General features: G+C 44.1%; 3 protein-coding genes and 1 long non-coding RNA gene across 10 annotated transcripts in view; 2 read left to right on the top strand and 2 right to left on the bottom strand.

The window, feature by feature from the left end:
* Window positions 1–17389, top strand: part of LOC116832251 (uncharacterized) — a 35897-nt gene extending 18508 nt beyond the window's left edge. For 2 of the 4 annotated variants that reach the window (XM_032792900.2, XM_075071787.1), the window contains 4 exons: window positions 1116–1175; window positions 2593–2675; window positions 3071–3165; window positions 17191–17389. In XM_032792900.2, coding sequence (XP_032648791.1) covers window positions 1116–1175; window positions 2593–2675; window positions 3071–3165; window positions 17191–17312 — 360 coding nt within the window. In that variant the 3' untranslated portion in view covers window positions 17313–17389. Of the gene's footprint in view, window positions 1–1115; window positions 1176–2592; window positions 2676–3070; window positions 3166–7103; window positions 7575–17190 lie in introns of those variants that run through there. The other 2 variants (XM_032792901.1, XM_032792903.1) reach the window with 2 other exon arrangements.
* On the bottom strand, window positions 8718–10641 carry H3-3B (H3.3 histone B). Its single transcript, XM_032792905.2, has 4 exons — window positions 10535–10641; window positions 9824–9965; window positions 9548–9701; window positions 8718–9416 (listed from the first exon to the last, which is right to left on the bottom strand). The coding sequence occupies exons 2-4, from the start codon at window positions 9949–9951 to the stop codon at window positions 9288–9290; spliced, it is 411 nt and encodes a 136-aa protein (XP_032648796.1). The 5' UTR covers window positions 9952–9965; window positions 10535–10641; the 3' UTR covers window positions 8718–9287.
* Window positions 11895–17421, bottom strand: LOC142047666 (uncharacterized). The gene is made up of 3 exons (XR_012656929.1): window positions 17337–17421; window positions 16298–16355; window positions 11895–14394 (listed from the first exon to the last, which is right to left on the bottom strand). It is a non-coding gene; the product is annotated as an uncharacterized LOC142047666 (long non-coding RNA).
* Window positions 17422–19582: 2161 nt separating this feature from the next.
* Window positions 19583–21435, top strand: part of UNK (unk zinc finger) — a 66827-nt gene continuing 64974 nt past the window's right edge. For 3 of the 4 annotated variants that reach the window (XM_075071792.1, XM_032792899.2, XM_032792896.2), the window contains exon 1: window positions 19583–20052. In XM_075071792.1, the coding sequence (XP_074927893.1) occupies window positions 19955–20052 (98 nt within the window). In that variant the 5' untranslated portion in view covers window positions 19583–19954. The remainder of the gene's footprint in view (window positions 20053–21435) is intronic. The other variant, XM_032792897.2, reaches the window with a different exon arrangement.

Here is a 21435-nt window from a genome sequence, read left to right as displayed (position 1 = left end):
AAGGCACAGACCAGGCATTGTTTTCCCTCTTCAGGACACTTTTAATATTCTTGTACTGGATCCATTCCTGCCTTTTGTATGTAAATGCCACAGGGAGGGATTTTTGTTGTTTGTCTGGCATCCTGACCAGTTGTAAAGTACGGCGTTCACCTTGTGGTGTTATAGAAGTGCTGAAGAGTAATTCTATGGTTACGTCAGCTGAGCAGGCACAGAACAGATGGAGTTTTGGAGTGTGTGGGTGGGAGGATGTGGCTGGCAAGAGAGAGACATAGTCTAAACGAGAATCAGCCCCAGCTGGGTTTACAATTACGCTTCAGTCATTCAAGCCTGGTGTTTGTCTACTATGAATACTGGTAGATGAATGTTGGCACTGAAGTTGGCTGAGCTAGGATTTTGATGTCACCACACCTCAGTAAGATAAATGTAGGAAGGCCCATCTCTGCCAGTGCTGTTCGCCCACTCTGGTTCCAGATTCAACCAGTTGGGCTGTATATTCAACAAGCCACTAGTAGGGATTTAATGTATAGAAGGATCTTTGCAACCAAAAGAATAGAAAACATTTAAAATAGGGAATTTTAAATCCTCAGTTATCTACATTTCTGGGCCTGATTTACCATTGCTTGAACCTTGCGTAGATGTTTGTGAAGTAGGTTTAAAACACTACCATTCTAGAATAGCTGTGATTGATCCCCGCTGTGCACTGGTATAAAGGACTTTACAAGATGGAGGGCAACACTGGATCAGGTCCTATGAGCTCCAAAGAGGAGAACACAAGTTGATTATTGCATAAATCCTCCTTCGCACACAGCTCTGCCTGTCCTTTATTCCTCCTGAGCAGAGATCTGACAATCAAACTAAATTATGTGGCAATTTTGCGATCCTGTCAAATCACCACCAGAGGTTAAATGGAGATTATCACCGGGGTTATTTTCACTCACGACCACACCTCATTTGCTGCACCAACCAGCCGTTGTGATCTGTGGAATTTGCCACCAGCGGAAGAAGGCTTCCTGAAAAACTGGGCTTCCGTATGATTTACATCACTCCTGGTTAAGTGCTCTCTTGCTGTTATCTTTCTCTAAAATAAATCTTAAAAGTTGGTTTTGTTTATTCAGGAAGTTTTATTTGACGTGAAAGAAACTGAAGTCTTCATACAAGAGAAAACCTCTTCCAAGGTGAGAAAGGGATGTCTTCAAGTTGAGTTGAAACATTCTGGCATGTTAGAATATAGATATTCAGACCTTCCTGTAAAGCCTGTACTTTAAGAACTTAGGTGTATTTTTATCACTTAGCTAGTTAACAGGGGTTTAAAAACAAAGAATCAAAATCACAGTCTGCCTGCGTACAGGCCTTCTCTCACTAGGATAGTCTTAGGCCTTGTTCGTAGGCTAAGACCTTTGACTAAGCAGCAGGGGCAGCCATAAGCTGGGAAGCGAACGGTCACATCCTCACATTCCAAACCAGTCACGCTGAAATGAGATGGTATTGGGCTGTTAGGAAGATGATCCTGTCCTGGTCGTGCCCATCACCACCAGATAAAGGAACAGATCTTAAGATGGTTAAAGAAAACTTAGTTTGACAGCATCCTGTCTGGCAAGAAATCACTTATCAATGGTTGTGAAACCCTCATTTCCGTATTGTTTTATCTTTATGGCCCCCACTTTTCTGTTGTTAACCTGTCTGGTTCTCTAATTGTTTCTGTCTGCTGTATAATTAATTTTGCTAGGTGTAAGTTAATTAGGGTAGTGGGATATAATTGGTTAGAGAGTTATGTTACAATATGTTAGGATTGGTTAGTTAAATTTCAGGGAAATTATTGGTTAAGGTATAGCTGAGAATATTGCTATATAAACTGGGGTCAAACAGGAAGTGCAGGGAAGGGAAATTGGAATCATGCCTGCTAAGGGGGGGAACGGGAACGGGGCTCTGCAGCATCAGAGCTGGGAAGAGGGACAGGAGGTAAACGCTCTGCAGCATTAGAGCTGGGAACGAAACACTGGGGAACAGACACTAGCAGCGTATAGAGCAGGGGCGGCTCCAGTGGACCTGGCGAAAGCCACCTGACTGCCCTGCTTGAGGTGGCAAAATACATAGAGCCGCCGCTGGTATAGAAATAAGCCTGACTGGTGTGAAGGGCTTTGGAATATGCTTGTTTGGAAAATAACCCCAATAAACATCACATTGTCTGCACTTTGGACTCCTGGTCTTTTGCTGCTTGCTGTGTGACAAGAACCAGGGAAGTGGGAGGTGAAGTGAAAGCCCTCTAACACGGCACATTAGTGATGTTTAAATACCCTGATGTGTGGCCTCTCACTTTCCTTAGCATGATTTTGCTTTTGCATGTTTTTAGCTTGTCGAAAGTGCACTGACCTTTGTGTGTACACAGCAGTGTCAGAACGTGAAACTATTTTGTGTCTCTTATGCATGGCGGCAGCAGCTCTGACTTCATTCTACACGGAAAAGAATTTCCCTTTGCAGCCATTTATTTAACGCTGGACTAATTCAGTGAACAAATGGCAGGCTCCAGAGATTGAACCCTGAACTGTCAGCTTTGTTGCTAATCAAATCTCTCTCTTGACTGTTACACCGTAGGTTCTGTTCCAGTACCCCTATCCAGGGATCTCCTGTGTGGGTCGCCGTCTGGATAGCAACAATCTTTTTGCCTTTTGTGTTGCGTAAGTGTTGATTGTGGGATAAACCTAGTCTGGTTTTGGGATCATGACTTTATCAATTACATTTTCATGCAGAGTCTTAAACCATTATCAAGTTATAGTTAGAAAACACGTGTACTCTTTTGGAGAAACTTGGAAACATCCGGAGATTGGATTGGGCATGCTTGCCCCTTGTGTGCCACTGTCAGTAAATGAAAAAGGGGGCTAACCCCACAGGGTCCAATAGATGTGTGCCATTGCTGCATGTGTACATGGACCACCAGCCTTGCTGTTACAAATGCACCAGATGTTGAGATGAGGTCCCTCTATGGTACTTCCTGTACCTGGACACCATTTAAAACCCCTTTATGAATTACTGGACTTATTTCTGTCTATTGATGGGGAATTTTCTTATTCAGAGTTTCACCAGGGACCCCTGAACAGAGTACCTTTGACTGTCTGGTGTTTGAATCAAATTCTGAGAATGAATGTGAAGAAATTATCAAGAGAATTGGTAAGCAAACATTTTACTGTTTTAATGTGATCTTCTAAAGGTTGTGCTTAAATCCCATTGAAGTTGATAGAACATATCCGTAAATTAAAGCTATGCCTGTACTTTAGTGCGTTCCTGAATTGAGGCCTGAGATTGTGAAGTAATTCTTCTCTGGAAAATGCCCTTTCAGTTTAACTGCCCCAATCACAAGATCTAATGAGTTGCACCCAAATGTGAAGTTAGGTGTTCTGGAAACTGTCCCTGCTGAGAACAGGCAGGCTAAAAAAAAGACGGTTACTCACCTTTGTAACTGTTGTTCTTTGAGATGTGTTGCTCATATCCATTCCAATTAGGTGTGCGCGCGCTGCGTGCACAATCGTCGGAAGATTTTTACCCTAGCAACACTTGATGGGTCAGCTGAGGCACCCCCTGAAGTGGTGCCCTTATGGCCCTGGATATATGCCCCTGCCGACCTAGCGCCCCCTCAGTTCCTTCTTACCAGCTACTCCGACAGAGGGGAAGAAGGGCGGGTTTGGAATGGATATGAGCAACACATCTCGAAGAACAATAGTTACAAAGGTGAGTAACCATCTTTTCTTCTTCGAGAGCTTGCTCATATCGATTCCAATTAGGTGACTCCCAAGCCTTACCGAGGTGGGGTCGGAGTGAATTGTCACGGAGTGAAGGACCACTGAACCAAATGCAGCATCACCTCTGGATTACTGCAGTGTCACATAGTGGGAAGTGAAGGTATGAACTGATGACCAAGTTGCTGCCCTACAGATCTCCTGTATGGGCACATGAGCCAGGAAGGTGGAGGACAAACCTTGAGCCCGAGTTGAGTGGGCAGTAAGGTGTGTAGTTGGGGTGCAAGCCAAGTCATAGCACGCCCAGATGCATGATGTAATCCAGGACGAGATACGCTGCGTGGAGACTGGAAGGCCCTTCATCCGGTCTGCCACCGCCACAAACAGCTGGGTCGTCTTTCTGAAAGGTTTCCTTCACTCAGCGTAAAAGGCAAGGGCCCTGCAAATGTCTAGGGAGTGCAGCTGTTGTTCCCGTTGAGAAGCGTGAGGCTTCAGATAGCAGACTGGAAGGAAGATGTCTTGGTTGACATGGAAGGCAGACACCACCTTAGAAAGGATGGTTCCTGGTGCAAGTATTGCTGGGGAAGGTCCAGCTGTCCCAGGCTCTCCATACTAGGAGCACGTGCCTGAGTTGGTTGTAGGGCCATCATCTCCGTGTCCCCTGGGGGGGGGAGGGGGACAGCTGACTGTAGCCTTCGGGATTCGGGGTTCTGAATGAGAAGCCTTGGAGGGAATGCCTTGGGCCTGGTGGTATGCCCAAGGGGTCCAGATGGACCATTGCGGTGGTCCCTGAGCAGGATCTTGTCCCTCGTTCTGCCATTGACCCCCATCCTGGTCATGGGCGGGGTAGCCACTCTCTGCTTGGGATGACCTTGAGTTAGGGTGGGAAAACCAAGGTGGGGCCAACTGATTGTGCTGTGTTGCACTATCCCACGTCGATGGACTGCGTCGTAGGGACGGAGATCAGCGCCGAGATCTGGATCGGTACTGGTGATCATACCGGTACCAGGAGATCTGGACACTGATGAAGATATCCGGGCGGAACGGCGCTGGGACCTAATCTGTGGAGATCGGTGCTGGGATCAGTGCCAGGATCTTGACCGGTACTTACTGTACCAGGAAGGAGACATTCTCGAGGTGGAGTGGTGCCACGAGTATGACCGGCACCGAGATGATGATTGGTGCCGGGACTGCCGGTGGTGCTGTGCTTGGGACCAGTGCCTAGATCGAGACTACGATCTGGAGCAGTGCCAAGACATCCCAGTCTGCGATGGAGGGCGCATGATAGCGAGCTTCCCTATTGATGGGACAAGACTGCACCGGTCGTGCCAGAGGCTGCAACAGTCCTGACTCAGTGAGTGCAATTAAGTTGTGGGCTATAGAGAAGGCCTCCGGGGCAGACAGCAGACCGAGCTCGACGGCGGTGCGCTCCGGGGAACTTTATATGCACAAGACTCAACGGCGCTTGTGGCGCTAGAATCAACGGTGCCGGAGTTGGAGCCTTCATGGGGGGGTCCGGTACGGGACGTTGCTCCAAGGGGGGCACAGGCAGTGCCTGCGACTGAGCAGGAGCAGCAGGTTGCTTGTGCTGCTGCTTAGACCCCGAAGATAGCGAGCGGTGCCACGCAGGCTGCGGTGCCGGAGATGTCCAGTGTCGGGAGCCTTTGCCAGTGCTGGGGGTGTGCTTCAGGCCGATGGCGCGGGGTCTCTGCTCAGGCCTGAGGGCACTGGGCTAAGTACCGCTTCCATGAGGAGTTGACTCCAACGAAAGTCCCACTCCTTTTTTGTACGTGGCTTGAATGCCTTACAGAGGCGGCACTTATCTGTTTGATGGGCTTCCCCCAGGCACTTCAGGCAGGAGTCATGGGGGTCTCCCGTAGGCATCAGCTTAAGACAGGCCAAGCAGGGCTTGAAATCCGGAGACTCAGGCATGAGCCCGGGTACTGGGAAGGAGGGAGGGGAGAAAACCCCCTTTTCCTCCAATTACTATATATGCTAACTACAAAATTTACTATTAACTACAACTAGAAACTACTTACTACAAAACTAACTGGAGAGATAATGAGTAAAGAGCTAGGGGAGTGGAGATCAGCTATGCTACGCTCCACAGTTCCAATGACCATCATGGGTGGTAAGAAGAAACTGAGGGGGCGCTAGGTCGGCAGGGGCATATATCCAGCGCCATAAAGGCACCACTCCAGGGGGCGCCTCAGCCAACCCACCAAGTGGTGGTAGGGTAAAAATCTTCCAACGATCGTGCACATGGCGCCCACACACCTAATTGGAATCTAAATGAGCAAGCACTTGAAGCAGCAGCATAAGGCATTGGGAAAGATGTAAATCACAAGTAACTTTTTACTTCCACTCTTTTTTGTGATGTCTAATTAGCATAGGAGTAGGTAAAATGAAATCATAGGTATGTTAATGTGATTTTTTTTTTTTAAAGGAAAATTCGAGTGATTCCTATAATACTGCAGCTAATTCATTTATCACATACTCAACCAGTTTTAGGTAACCGCTGGTAGAAATTCCCAAGTTTCAGTATCTTCACTCAGTGAATGGAGTTAGTGTTGTTTTAGGGGACTAATATTTATATATACTTTTTCAAGTAGGACTGAATCAAGCTGTGGGATGTTCCATTGCTTGCAAGACTTGGGTTTTATTTACCCAGGTATCTAAGCATGAGTCTACACAGCAAAAAACACAACAACAAATGCAGCAGTGAGTCTCCAAGCCCAGGTCAACTGATTTGGGCTTGCAGCCTGGGGGTAAAAATAGCAGTGTAAACATTTGGGCTGGACCCAGACCCGGACCCCTGGGCTCTGACACCCAGCAAGAATCTCAGAGTCTGGGATCCAGCCTGGACATTTACACTATTTTTAGCTCTGTGGTGTGAACCAAAGTCAGTTGACCAGGGCTCCGAGACTCACTGCTGCAGGTCTTTTTTTTTTTTTTCTTCCCCTGTATAAACACTGCCAAAGGTACGTATTGGGTGACACCCCTGAGGTAGGGCAATGCATTTATTGCCATTTTACAGTAGGGGAACTGAAGCAGAGGCTAAGCAACTTGCTCAAAGCCACACAGAAAGTCTGCTAGAGCAGGGATTGAACCTGTACCTCCCAAGTCTTAGTGCCCTAACCACTGGACCATCCTTCTTAATAAATGTGTCAAAATGGTAATATCCTGTTTGCTTAACTTTCTGCATTGAAGAGGTTTTCAAGTGATTTACATCGTAAGTCAATGCTCTTGTTAGAATCTTGTATTATACTGTAGTAGTTGGACACTTATCTTGGTGCTGTTGAGTAACTAAGATTTGGGGGAAAATGTTCTACGTAACTATAGAGGTGTCAATGTTATAGCATTTTGTCCCAGATTAATCATTCTGTAAAGGCGAAGAGGGTGCTAGAGCCACCCCCTTAAACCTTAAGAGTTTGCAGAAGAGTAACTGGTAATAAGTGCTTGTTCCCTCAGCTGCTGGATTTAAACACACTGAATGGTTTGTCTGATGAGAAGGGGGAGTGATGGCTCTAGCTCTGAGCATTCTCCAGTAACTCCAGTGACCCACATTTGGAGCCCTGGTGACAATTCCATCCTATTTTCAGAGGCTAAGACCTTGACAATGGATTAAGAGGCTGTCTTCACCTGTAACATGAACTGAATTTAGGATTTTTAAACTGTCAGAATTTTGGAAGGGTTTCAAATGCATTCTGTTCTAAGGTATGTCTGAAACCCAAGCCTAACTTACTGCCTAGTCTCAACATCATAAACTGTTTCTTAATTCCCTATGGAGAGAGTTTCACTAAAAGCTTTCAAAGTTCTGTGGAATAAAACATGGGAATAACATAGCTGTTGAGTGTCAGTTTTTCCATGCTTGACTTACTCATAGTGTAATGCAAATGCTTATGTAACAACTCAGGCAAAAGAGAATAACCTCCATCCCCACAGCAAGTTAAATAGGACAGCAATTTCCATATTAAGAGCAGCACTTTAACTTGTTAACATCTTTTCTGTATCTTTAATTAGAAGTCAAATTAAGTTAGGGCTGTTACCAGTAGCAAGTACTCAAAGATGTATTACATTTTTTAAGCAGTAAAATGTTTCAGACTGTCAGCTAAGTCCACCTCCTCCCCCTGTATGTTCCAGGAGGGGGAGTAGCTCAACCTGCACCAGTTTTATTAGCAAGGCTTTTTTCTTCTGCTTGCTGATGGAAAGTTGAAAGCAGGAAAGAAGTTGTCTAAGAGCAATTGTTCCAGGGAGGGGAAAAAAGTATTAAAAGTGAAATGAAGTTGAGAGAAGGGAATTTTATTCCATCTAGAACTTGCTCACAACTTGTAACTTAAATAGGGAGGAAGAGTCAAATTTTCAAAAGCACCTAAGCTTTCATTGACTGTCAAGTCAGGAGCCTCCTCCTAAATTAAACACCTCAGTGTCCAACTGAGTTCCTAAACTTAAGAACTCTGAGGAAGATACATACTTAAAAGAAAAGTCAAGTGACTTCAAAATGAACTAAGTTAGAGACCATTCTCTTCTGAACCCCTAATATCTATAGTTTAATGGCCTTTGCTTAGTCTCAACTTATTAAAGCCTTAACTTTTTCTGGAGCTTGTTTGATGTGCTTTGGTTTTAGGGGAAAGAGATTAATGTATACCCATGCACCTTGAAGGGGGGTAGCTTAACTCCCCCTCAAAAGACAAACCACACACATTTTGCTATTGTGATTTAAGGACTAGGACCAAGCTACCTTCAAAACATGACCTTCACAGGAGCAGCCAGAGAACAAGAGCTCAAGTTTTCCCTAGTTCAGGTCACTTGTTGTCATTCAAAAAAAAAAAAAAAAAAAAAAAAAAAAAAAAAAGAATTAGGGCAAGAACATTCTCAAGTATTACACTACCTCTCCCTTGGGCAAAGGCTAACTCACTCCCTTCAAAAATTTTATCCAACTTGCTATTTAACTCCATGGACACACCAATGACAGGACACCTCACATGTGAATGTAAAACATTTAATTTAAAAATGTTGACACTACAATATATAAAATAGCTATTATAAATGCACATAGTGTATTCTATAGCTGCCAGGTTTACGTTTTTAGGAAACTGTAAGTTACACTGTGGTTAAGACTTGTAGTTTCACCCTCTGAAAGTCCACATTCTATCACAGTGATGTATGGTCAGACTTAACAGCCCCAATTGTTAAACACTTGGATCAAGTCATAACCAGTTTTATTGCAAAAGGACCCTGTACACATTTATATCAATTCTAGTACCTTACAATTTTAGCTACCCAACAAGTCATTAACATACAGAAACATGCATGAGAAGCAAGAAAGATCACCCATCCCTTCTGCATATTAGAAACTTGTCACTCTTGAGCAACAAGGCTCACATCACTGAGGTTTATGTGAACAGTCACTTTTAGCATTCATCCTGAGTGAAAGATGGAATGACTTAAGTACAAATGCAACATATTATAAACAATTTCTTACAAAAAAGTCACAAATTAAAACCAAAGTATTTTACAGAATTTACTACAAAACACCATAAAAACTGCTTCCACTTAAGCTCTCTCCCCCCGTATCCTGCGAGCCAGCTGGATGTCTTTGGGCATGATAGTGACTCTCTTGGCATGGATGGCACACAGGTTTGTGTCTTCAAACAGACCCACCAGATATGCTTCACTAGCCTCCTGTTAAAAAAAAAAAAAAAAAAAAAAAGAAGGCAGAGAAAAGTGTTAGAAAAACTTTCAGAAAGCAACACATGCTGCCCCAGCTTCCTACATTACCATAAGCAGCAGCAAGGTCACTAGTAGTACAATACCTGCAGTGCACCAATGGCTGCACTCTGGAACCTCAAGTCTGTTTTGAAGTCTTGGGCAATTTCCCTTACCAACCTCTGGAAGGGAAGCTTACGGATCAACAGCTCTGTAGACTTCTGATAACGACGAATCTCACGAAGGGCCACAGTACCAGGCCTAGAAGGAACAAGAAGAGACTTCAGTCCAGGAGGATGACGTGCTGTCCCAGCTCCAAGTCTAGAGCTGCAGGATATTCTCAGACAGACCTGTCACCGCCTCAGCAAAGTTCCTTCCCTTACCTGTAGCGATGAGGCTTCTTGACTCCACCAGTAGAGGGCGCGCTTTTCCTAGCCGCTTTAGTGGCCAGCTGTTTACGTGGAGCTTTGCCACCAGTGGATTTACGGGCAGTCTGCTTTGTACGGGCCATTTTCCCTCACTTATCTAGAAGAGAAATAGGCAGGTGTAACACAGGAAAGCCCCTGCCCCACGATTAAGCCTTCTCCCTTCAATACAACCCACCCCCACGTGCTCTGTGCGCCTCAGCATGGAGACGACAGGAAACCATCCCCCCTCTTCCTCCCCACGCAGAGACGTGGGCAAATCGCTGCCAGCCCCAGGCAGCAGATGTCCGTGGGCTGCCTCCCCTCCCCCGCGCGGCAGGCAGGCAGCCAGCGGCCTCCCCTGGGAGGAGGAGGAGGAGTCACGGCTCCCCCGCCCCGTGGCCTTTCTTCTCGGAAGGGCGAGTGAGTCACGGCCGCCTCCCTCTGCCTGCGGCCGGCCTGCGAGTCCCAGGCGGCTGAGGCCGCGGAGCAAGGGAAGCCGGGGTGCCCACAGGCAGACCCGTTCCGAGCGGACAAGGGATCGCGCTTCTTCCGGAGCGAAGCCGGCCAGGCACAGTCCCGCGCGGGTCTCGTCTGACACCACCAGGGGCGGCGCTCAGAGGTGCCGGTCGGTCCATCTTGTTGTCCCCACGAGAGCCGCTCGCTGCCCGGCGCGGAACAGCCACTCACCGCCTGTGCGAGGATCCACCGGCTGCTGCTATAATCCACTCCGTGTACGAGACACCGCCCGACCAACAACCCCCCTCACTATGCCCTCCCACTCCGAGGACTCGCTTTTTATAGCGGGGGCGGCAGGTTGCGTGATGACCTCATAATACCTGGAAACGGCGCACCTCCCCATTGGCCGGGGCTTCCGCCGGCGCCGTGCCGTCACAGGACACAAAGGCGGTGCTCCGTTTACTCAGCGCTGATTGGATTCTAGCCTGGCTGCTGATTGGTTGTTAAAGTAGCACGCCGATTGGCTACTGGGAGGCAGGAATGAGCCAATCAGAACAACAAACCCAGAGATAGTTCTGATTGGACGAAATGGAACATGCTTTGGATCCTACCCTTTGTTGCAAAGCTCCACAATGGAAAGGCAATAGGAAGGCAGCGTGCGTGAATGTCCTAAGCGCAGAGAGGAGGACAGCTGTGGGACAGGGGACTCGATAGAAGCATGCTGGTAGGGACAGAGAGTAGGTTTTATTAATGTCCCTCAAAAATGTATGTTAACAAAAATGCAATTACTCTTACCTTTTAAATAATAACCATTATTAGTAGTGAATTAACTTCATTTTCTAAAGCATTGTTCAGGCACAAAACACTAATTAGTAAACTTTATTTTCTATAATGTCTTTCATATTCTATGTACCAACATTTGCAATCTGTGACAAATTCAGGGATGTCTGTGGATTAAACTATTTTAATTCCACTGAAATACACTGAATTTGTTTTTTAAAGACAAAGCAGGGAATATTATAAATGCTTGGCTTAAAAACAAGGATGGTCCTCTCTAATTGGGGACAGTCTGGGTATGTAAATTCATTAAAAAATAAAGCAAAACAATTAGTAATGTAATAAATGTGATCACTACAACACATTTCATATACCCAGGCCTTGGTCTTGCATATATCATGCGTAAAGTTAAAGCATTGGGCTTCATGGAGTTCACTGCAGGATCAGGGCCTTGTGTGCCAGTGATTTTCATACACAACACACTAATGTCATTAAGATTATTTTCTGTCTTTCATACACAAACCTATTCATAATATTTATTTTATACAACAGATACATAACTATACATACTGAAAAATAAAGTTAAATAAGAAATATATAATATCTGTATTTTTATATCTCCACAACATGGATACCTTTCATATCTAAAACCTGCTTTATAGTTATATAATAATAATTCAGCTATATAAAGGGAGAATTTTAGGCCCCAAATGTATAAATACATGTGGACTTAACTTTAAGGACATGAGCTGTCCCACTCAAGTCAATAGGTGCAATCTAGAGCCCTGCAGATCCTGCTGAGATCCTGCTGTTCCCACAGGTAAAACATGTAAAATGCACTTTGTTGAGGGAGGATTGAGTGGGCAAAAAAACCCAGACTGTGGTAATTTGAAGGGAAATACTTTAAAACTTTTTATACTTAAATTTAAGTGAGGGACAGAGCTTTGTTGTCTATTATAACAGAGGTTAAAGTACTTTTTACATGGTTTAAACAAGATTTGTTTTATTCTTTTAGTGGTAAAAATTGTTTGAATTCTATTTATGTACAGAATATACTAACTGACTTTTTATTTTATTTTAGTAACTTGGGGGAATCTGTCTTTCTTGCGGGATTTGAAGGATCTAATTTTTTTGTGGGTGGGCGCGAGATAAAAACACAAGAAAAATATGGGAGCGGTTGGAAGTGGGTATTGCAGGGCGGGAGCAGAATTTAAAAAACAGTCCCACAGGATTCTAGTGCAATCTTGACCCTACTGGAGCCAATAGGAGTTTAATCATTGACTTCAGTTGGACCAGGAGTTTACCAGTGAAACTGTTCATATGCTTAAAATTAAGCTTATTTATAAGTATTTGCAAGATTGATGCCCAAGCACTTACAGCTCACTCATCCTCCACTTCTTACTGATGCAAAACTCCTATCGCCTTCATATAGCACTGTTTTCAACTTCAGCATGTATACAAACATTAACAAAGATATCAATATAACATTTTTAGAAAATTGGAGAGGAAGAAAAAAATATGAATATATCATAACTGGGAAAACTTCTGAAAAGGTCATAGAAAATAAATCAGTAATATGTAAGTCTTCACCAGCACTACATTTCAAAAATTTCAATTTTCTTCTTGTGAGCAGCATTAACATCCCACGATCCACATCTGTATAGCCTATGAAAAAAGTTACGTTTTTCACCAGTTGCACCTTTGTATATTTCAAGATGCCATGTATCTTCCACATTCTCTTAAGGGAAACCATAGCTGAGTGAACCATCTTTAGTCTTCTTCAGATTTCTTTGGAACAGCCTCCTTGGTTGGATATATATATCAAATCAAATAATTCAATAATCTACTGTTTCTACAGCTGGTCTATTAATTGTGATGTCTGCTTACATCCTGTTGTTTGTTGTGTCAACATATGTGCAATTTGTTTTTGTTACATTCAGGAATAGTCCATATTCCTCACAAAACTGTTTTTCCAGGCTCCAGCATTTGTTGCATTGCATTGATGGTTATAGCAAAGAGAATTGTGTCATCAGTATATGTGAGTTTGGCTAAGAGGTGACCTCCAATGGAAATCCCAGCATCTTCCACTTTGTAAAAATCTTCAAGACTTGTCTCATAAAAAAATCTGCATATATGTTAAAGAGGGTTGGGGACAAAAATACACCCTTGTCTCTCACCCTGCTCAGGGGAAAACAGCTTACTGCTTTTCACACCATGGTGTGTTGTTGGTGGTAGAGACTTGCACTGAGTTTAGTCAGATTGGAATCTGCAGGCTTGCTGATATCCTCCAAAGGCGGTCATGTCAAATAGTATCAAACACTTCAGATAGTCAGTGAATCATATGATCAGTGGGTGCCTGTACTCTCTGCATTTTTCAGTGATTTGATGGATATTTACAATTTGGTCAGATGTGTCTCAGGACTATCTGAAACCAGCTTGTGGTGGTAGTTCTGCTGCTATACTTCTTTTCATGGAATCCTGGATTATGTAGAACAGAACTTTGCTGTGTGCACTATCAGGGAGATGAGATGAGAGTTACTACCCTTTGTTATTTTTCCCTTTTCTGTTAAGGTCAGAAAAATTCTCTTCATCCAGTGGTCCAGCCAATTTCTAGTCATCCATACATCATCACAAATTTACCACATAAAATCAGTATTGCTTTCACCAATTGCTTTTAACAGTTCTTCGGGCGTGTTATCTACCATTTCCCTGGTCCTTTCCCAGGCTTTAATTTCATAATAGCGTGCACCGTGTCCTCTCACAGGATTAGTGGCTCAACAGACACCAGCATGACACAAACTTATATACTTTGGTCACGTTAGGCATAGAGATGGAAGTAAACTTGAGAAAGTTATTATGGAAGGGATAGGGGAGGGTCATCGTAGTCAGGGACAATCAGTGAGGAGATGGGTGGATGGTTTGTGGCAGATCACTGGAAGGTCAGTGGTTGAGTGCTCAGAGTTAACAATGGATCATGAAGGCTTCTGAAAATTCTGCTATGATGTCACCGATATTCAGTCATGAATACATTTATTTATGTACTGACTTTGCATGTAAGTAAGATTGTATCTGTTTTGAAATGTAACCATCTCAAGGATTATGGAACCATTTCATTGCATTTTTAACAACTGATAGGCTAAGTCGTGCAATCCTTACTTCAATGGAAATTTGAATAGGATAAACAGGATCAGGCCCAAAATGCCTCACGTGGACTATGGCATTGTTTTCAAATGTACTGTACATAGGGCATAAACTGAACACCTAAAACTTCCTGCTCTATATTGATTCTTGATCACATCTGTATGTCCTGCAAACTAAAATAAAGAATTACATATTAAAATAGATATTGCAGCAGGTTCAGCACCCTCCCAAAAGCATTAAAAACAGAAGTGAGGGTGAAAGGCAGAACCAGTACTGCACAGAAGGTTCAGAAAGAGCTCTTTCTAAACATCTAACAAAGCCCCACCGCTTCATTACCATCATCCCCATACACTACAGAATAAATAAATAAACCCCTTATGGTCACACAAAGTGGAAAAGTTGCTGGCAAGGATGGCATTTATCCCAAATTCCTCAAGGGACGAGCATGGTTGGCAGACCAATTCATGCTCATAAATTAATGGAGAGGTGTGACAGAGTGCGGAGGCCTGACAGATGAGTCAGTACTCTGATCTCTGTAGCCTCAATTAATTTCCCCAGTGACAGCTGATTGAGGAAATAAGAATGAGTTAATCAGTTGGGAAGGAAGGGTGAGTTAAAGAATTAATTGGTCCATCAGCTGACAATACTGATAAAAGGCAGGAAAGAGTTGTACGTGGGGAGGACAGGGCTAGCTGTGCCTAGACTGAAGGCGATCCAAAGGAAAAGAAATCTCCTGTCTTTCCAGGACCCTTATGAAGATCCCATAGAGATCAGGACTGTTGTGTTGCACTATACAGGTGTTGGTGGAGGGACTTGAACAAATTATACAGAGTGAGAACTAAAAGATGAGTGTCTGAGCAGTTCTTAGGTCAGCCAACGATAGGAAGAGGGCAGACAGGCACTCCATCACAAGAGGGTATTGCTGGCCCATCTCACCCCTATCTTTGAGGCCATCCTGCAAAAGGAACAGGCCAACTTCAGACTGGGACAAAGTTGCTGCGACTAGGTTCTCACCATTACTAGTTACATTGAGGCTGGTTTTCAGTGGAATCTAAAAAATGGAACTACATTGACAGGCTTATCTGCTGCATGCAACGCAATATGGAGATGTGGACAGTTGCTCAAGGCATGAAGGATCATCAAATGCTGTAGCGTTATGTGACTCCTGGCCACAACATTGAGCAACTGTAGATACTATGTTCTCTTGAATGGGCAGATCAGCAAAGCACACACCCTCAATAATCCATGTTGACTCCTTCACAGTTCAACATCTACATGAGTGACTTATGCTGAGAACAACCCTCTTACGGTACAATACAAAGACCACATCACCATCGGTGACATCCTCAATGCCAACCTCAGGATAATGGCAGAATACTTTCAATACTGAAAGCTCTCTCCTAATTCCTCCAAAACCTTGGTAATAGTCTTTCACCTAAACAATAAAGCTGTCAAGGAAAGACTTAATGTCATCTTTCACAGTGAATAAGTCCAAAACTAGCCCTATCCAATATACTTTGGTGTAAATTTGGACAGAAGCTTGACTTTTAAATTTCATCTGGTAAAGACATGCAAAAAGGTAAAAAAGGAAGAACTAGCTATGTCCAAAAACCAACATGGGGTGCTGATGCACACACCTTTCAAACAGCAATGGTAGCACTGGTGTACTTGAATGCTGAATATTGTGCACCAGGCAGGGTCGGCAGCTTATGTACCAAATCTCAGGATGTGCAAGCTTAATATCACAATAAGAATTATAACTGGAACATTAAAATCAACACTCATTCAATGGTTGTCTACTCTGGCACATGTACCCCCACTCAAGATCCTGGAGAGACACACATACAGCTTGTGAGTACAACTGAACTATGGCCATCCTGAATTTACCAATTCATGAAGACCTCCAGAACCTCTTGTAGAAATGCCTGAAATCTCACAAGCCTTTTTATAATTTGCCTAAAGCTCTTAAAGTATCCTCATTCAATCCTGTGGCACACTGGAAAGAATTCTGGGATAATGGTAATGTCGCAAACCCGATTGACAGCCAGACGAAAAAACTTCCAGGCTTCAACCTACCTCAGAAACAATCCACATTGCATCATTTCAGAACATCACATGGCAGATGCTATCATCTCTTACACCTCTGGAAGATGAGACACAACACAGTGTGACCGTGGACATCAGTTGCAAACTATTGATCACATTGTAAATCAGTATCTGCTTCAATCATTTGTTGGTGGCAACTCATAATTACAGCAAGCCACTTCCAAAGCTACCCCACCAGCCCACTAATCTAGATTTGGTTAGCTGAATATTGCTAATCATCTCTCTTGCCATATGCAATAAGAAGTTCTGCATAGATGTGGGTTATACACTAACTCAGACTTGAACTAATATGATGTGACAAGATCCATTACATGCTGCAGGATAGGGACTGCTGTGGTTTACATATATATATCCTCTCCACCTAATGTCTTCATTCTCTGTTAAATTTTCCTGTTCTTTGGGGTTTGCACATAAAAAAGTAACTTTTTGTGAAAGCAAAATAATTAGATAGAAATAAAACTGTTTTGCATTCATTTATATAATGGTGGTCTTCTATCCTTTCAACAAAGAAGGGAGCTTAGTAGCTGAAACTTTGGAACAGGGACCTACTTACACTCCATTCCTTCCAAAGCCAAGACTCAATGGCTGCAAGGAGGAGCCCATTTTAATTTGACTCATTGGGTGCTTAGAGACAATAAAGATGCTAGCCTTCCAGAAACTCTACTAGTTGGAACACTCTGTGATGGCAACTGCATGTTTTTTTATTGGATGGTACACTATTAACATTGCAGAGAAATCTGTGGTTAGTGTTTATTAACAAGAGTTATGTCCTGATTCTAGAGTTTTTTTCTGTAATTCTATAAGGATGATTGCCCAAGCCTCTAACTATAGAAATACTTTTACAGCTTTTTGTTCTGGTGTAGGACTGAAGAGGAGCTATCCAGTGGTTACAGAAAATGAAACTAAAACTAAAACAAGCTCTGACGGGAAGGCTCATACGCAAAATTCCAAAGATACACGTATCTATTCAGACACATACAGATAATAAAATACAAAGTGCAGACAAAACAAACTTGCCAGGTAAAACCTAACTTTTCTGTGTTGCCTTTCATTCAGAGTGTGTGTTGGGTTTTCCTAACTGGAGCATGGAAGAGAACAAGCAGCGGAAACCAGGATAGTGCCAGGACTAATTGGTCTAGAAAAAGTCAGTCTGTTTGGCTTAAACCAGTGATTTTCAAATGAGGGTGTGTGGAAACACTCCTGGTGGTCCACAGAGCTGGCTATCACATAGTGCTGATAATTCCTTGTGTGCAGCTGCTAAATTCCTTTAAAAGACAGGTACAAAAAGATTAAATGTTGACATAATATTACTTTATAAACAAATGTTGTAGCTATTACAGGGTTCTGTGCAATTACAAATGGGCGGGTAGATCGGCTATCCAATAGCACTATGAAAAGTTTGAGCTCCCTTAGGTTAAACAGTGTCACAACATGTTAGTCTTAAGTGGAGGTGAGTGTTTGTGTTTATCTCTCTCTCTCTCTCTCTCTCTCTCTCTCTATATATATATAAATAAAACTTTATGATGATTTGAGTATTTGATAATTCAACATTTCTCTTTCTACAGGCTCATCACTTAACTGTGATTTATTTGTTTATATATTTGGCCTTTTCTATGTACAAAATTTGTAACTTTACTGATATAGTTAAAGTAATACAACTTCTACAAGTGTGGATACAGTTATACTGTATAAGATACTTATAAATTTTCTTATTCCTGTAAATGTAGGATAATGAGCTCTTAAACTGTATCAGCATAACTGTGTCCACTGTAGCTATTTAGGTAAAAAAAAAAAATCACACCCCAAGGCCAAATTTACTTTCAAAAGTTAAGTCAACCCAACTGCATTACTCAAGGGTGTGAAAAATCTGCACCTCAGCGACTTTGTTGAACCAAGCTAACCACCAGTGTAGATAGTGCTAGGTCGACAGGAGAATTATTGACTGTTAGGGAGGTGGATTAACTGCTGCAAGGGGAATACCCCTCCCCTCTCTGTAGTGAGTGACTAGGCTGAAGTGCAGCTGTGCTGCTATAGCATTTTAAGTGTAGACATTACCTAACCAAAATAGTGATACTGATACAAAAACTGTGTAGACCATGCCTTAGAGTTTAATATTAACATTGTTCAATCTGTGCCTAGTGGCCAAGTTAAAATGAAAGGCGTTCCTCTCATCAATCCTTGTGCTCTTTCCCTCCCTTCCCCAATTCTAAAATAGCCCAGTGGGTTTAATAATTATGTGTTGAGCTTGCGATATCAAAATTCTGTGTACAAAGGCTTACATCATTTCCTCATGGAAGAAGATAATTTAACGCAAAACTCCGCAAAGTTCCTGAGGTAATGTTACTTTCAGTTTTTCCTCCCTTGGAAGGCATGAAAGGTGTTCACAATCCTGATAACCCAACATTGATACAGAATCTGGGGTTAGCTATAAAGAGGCAGCTTCTCCATGGAACTCTCTTCATCCTTCTCAAATTGAGTGTGCTGTTATTTATTCATTGACCATTTTTGGACCTTTTCTGCCTTGTGGGGTAAGGTAAGCAGTAAAAAGAAGGGACACGTGGAAATTAATACTACAGAATCAGCTTCTGCATGACATTCTGCTGGAATGTTTACTTTTTGTTTTTAAGTAGGAGAGAGAGAGAAAATGAAGTTATATACAGAAAATGCCTCTCTAATCCTCTGCAAACCAACTCATCCATTACCTTCACAAAAGCCAAGTGTCCCAAAACATACACTATTCACAAAGGTCTTTTTCTCAATTTACTGTATGGGAAAAAGTCAACTGTTGTCAGGAGGATACTTAAGGACCATGTTTGTTACAAAGTCTACTGTTAAAAAAACAAAACAAAACAGCAGATTACACTGTATTACGGCAGTGGCATGTCTCCCCACATCCTATTTAACCATAACTTGGCATAATTATATTTTTTTAATAATGTAGATGGATAATGTCTATTTGTAAGCATTTTTTTCAATTTGTATCTATTTAAATTTTCACAGTTTTGGGAAATCATGGGCTAAATTAAGACGAGCTGTCAACATCACATGTGAAAATACACAATGTAAATAGTTTTGAATCAAACTCTTGAGCAGCATTTTCTTACTTTGCATATCTGTAATTTTTTATTATTGATGAAAATATTTTCCCCTGGCTTGTGTGTGCACGGTGAAGTAAACATTTAACAATGATCTTTCCAAGTCTCTTAGCTGTGGTTACAGGTCTGAATCACTCGTGTATGCACACTCCTTAATCCGCAGTACTTCCATGTCCTCAATGAACTACCAGCTCTTTCCCCTGCCTCCAGGAGATGCATAGCTTAGCTAGGCTTCCGAGGGGCAGCTGAACTACAACTTCCAGCAGGTCCCACTCTGAAGAAAGTCCGGGGCAATGTCCGAACAGTGCCCCTGGAAGTTGTAGTTCTACAGGCCGGAAGCCTTGCCAAGCTGTGTCCCGGGTTGGTGGAATTTGCGCTAGCGCGTGGACTACAGCTCCCATCATGCTTTGCGAACCGGGGCGGTAATGGCGGCGGCGGCGCATGCGCATTGTGGTCTCCGTGCGGACCGCGCAGAGTGAATAATAAAGTCTCCTCGGCGGTAGCGGCGGCGGAGGGAGAGGAAGGCTGGAACATGTCGAAGGGCCCAGTAGCGAGCGGCCCCCCTGCGGCCGGGCCGGCGGCCCCCGCCAGCGCGCTGCAGGCGCAGCCCGAGAAACCGCAGCACTACACGTACGTAGCGAGAACACCCGCCGCCGCCGCCCTCCGCCCGGCGCCCCCCCCCCCCCGCGCCCCCCCCCCCCCCCCCCTGACGTCAGCGGGCAGCGTGCGGCACGCGCGCACGGAAACCAACCGCCCGCCCGGCACCGGCTGAAACCGGTCGCGGCCGGCGGCGGCCGGTGGGATCCCGCCTTTGGGGAGGGGGCGGGGCAGGTACTGAAGTGACTCACCTTACCCCCACGCGCACACACCCACACGCACTGACCATGATGCACTGGGGCCTCAGCTCCCCCCCACCCTAGCTTTGCCTCCCGGGTGCCTTTGGGGTGTCTCCTTTGTACCCCCTTATCAGGGTGTTCCCCCCAGTGAGGCTGCCTGGCTCCTTTGCATATGGTGGGGATGTTGTTGCAGAGTGTGTCACCCTTAGCAGAAGGGTGGGTCACCCCTATTTTCAGTCTGCTTCCCTCCCCCACCCCCTAGCTTCTCCTGGCAGGGTGCATCTGCCCTAACTGGAATACATTGCCCTTCCCCCCTATCTCAGGAGGGTGTGGGGGCCCTAGGGCCAAAGCACATCAGCCCTTCACCCCCATCCTTGGTGTGGGTGGCTGCTGTGATGAGCGTGTCCATCCATGTGTTGTGCCTCCCCTGCTTCACAAACACATTAATGACAAATAATGCTTGGACAGGTCACATGCCCACTAACTAGGGACATGCCCCCAGGGCAGGTCATACATTCACACATGGACCTGTGAAGGAGACATCATTGCTAGGGGTTTTTTCACACACCCGTGAGGAAAACATTAGGAGGTTCTAGGCTCCCACCCCCATAAGAGAACTGTCACCCCTCTATGGAAATACCAGAAGGCTATGTTGCACGCACATACCTTGAGAGAAATCTTACTAGAATGCGTCATATGGGGAATTCCTCACTAGAACATATCTCACTAGCATGCCCTGAAGGAACTATGACTTGAATATTTTGCATGTGCACATATGGGAAATATCACTAGTGTGTCACAGCCCCAGCCATATGTGGCAAATGTTACACAAGTGTCTCCTCAAGGAGCGATTGCAGCGCATGTTACTCTTCCTCCTCTCCCCCACACTCCCATTACACTGAAGGATGACTCCTCCATAAAAGAAATATTGTTAATGTATGTAGCATCCTTCACTAGAGCTTGCTTCTCCATGAGGGAATTATTGCTGGAGCATGTCTTCCCCAAGAATGTAAAAATATCATTAGAGTGTGTTGCTCAGTGCTCCATGCCAGTGGTGTCCCCTTGGCGGCTGAAGTATTCAGGTTGGAAGTGGTGGCAATAAAGTTCATTTTTCTTTTTTATATAGGAAGAAGATGAAAGGGTTGAGTGGTGGGAGCATCAGGGTGAGGGTAGGGTT

Source organism: Chelonoidis abingdonii, chromosome 13 (genome assembly GCF_003597395.2).
Source record: "Chelonoidis abingdonii isolate Lonesome George chromosome 13, CheloAbing_2.0, whole genome shotgun sequence".
Classification (NCBI taxonomy): Eukaryota; Metazoa; Chordata; order Testudines; family Testudinidae; genus Chelonoidis; species Chelonoidis abingdonii.
This window is presented reverse-complemented; position numbering and strand designations above follow the sequence as displayed.

Coding starts and splice junctions, on each gene's coding strand:
- H3-3B (XM_032792905.2), bottom strand. CDS start 9,951: ATGGCCCGTACAAAGCAGACTGCCCGTAAATCCACTGGTGGCAAAGCT. Junction 9,702..9,823: donor AAGAAGCCTCATCGCTACAG/GTAAGGGAAGGA, acceptor TGTTCCTTCTAG/GCCTGGTACTGTGGCCCTTC. Junction 9,417..9,547: donor CAGCCATTGGTGCACTGCAG/GTATTGTACTAC, acceptor TTTTTTTAACAG/GAGGCTAGTGAAGCATATCT.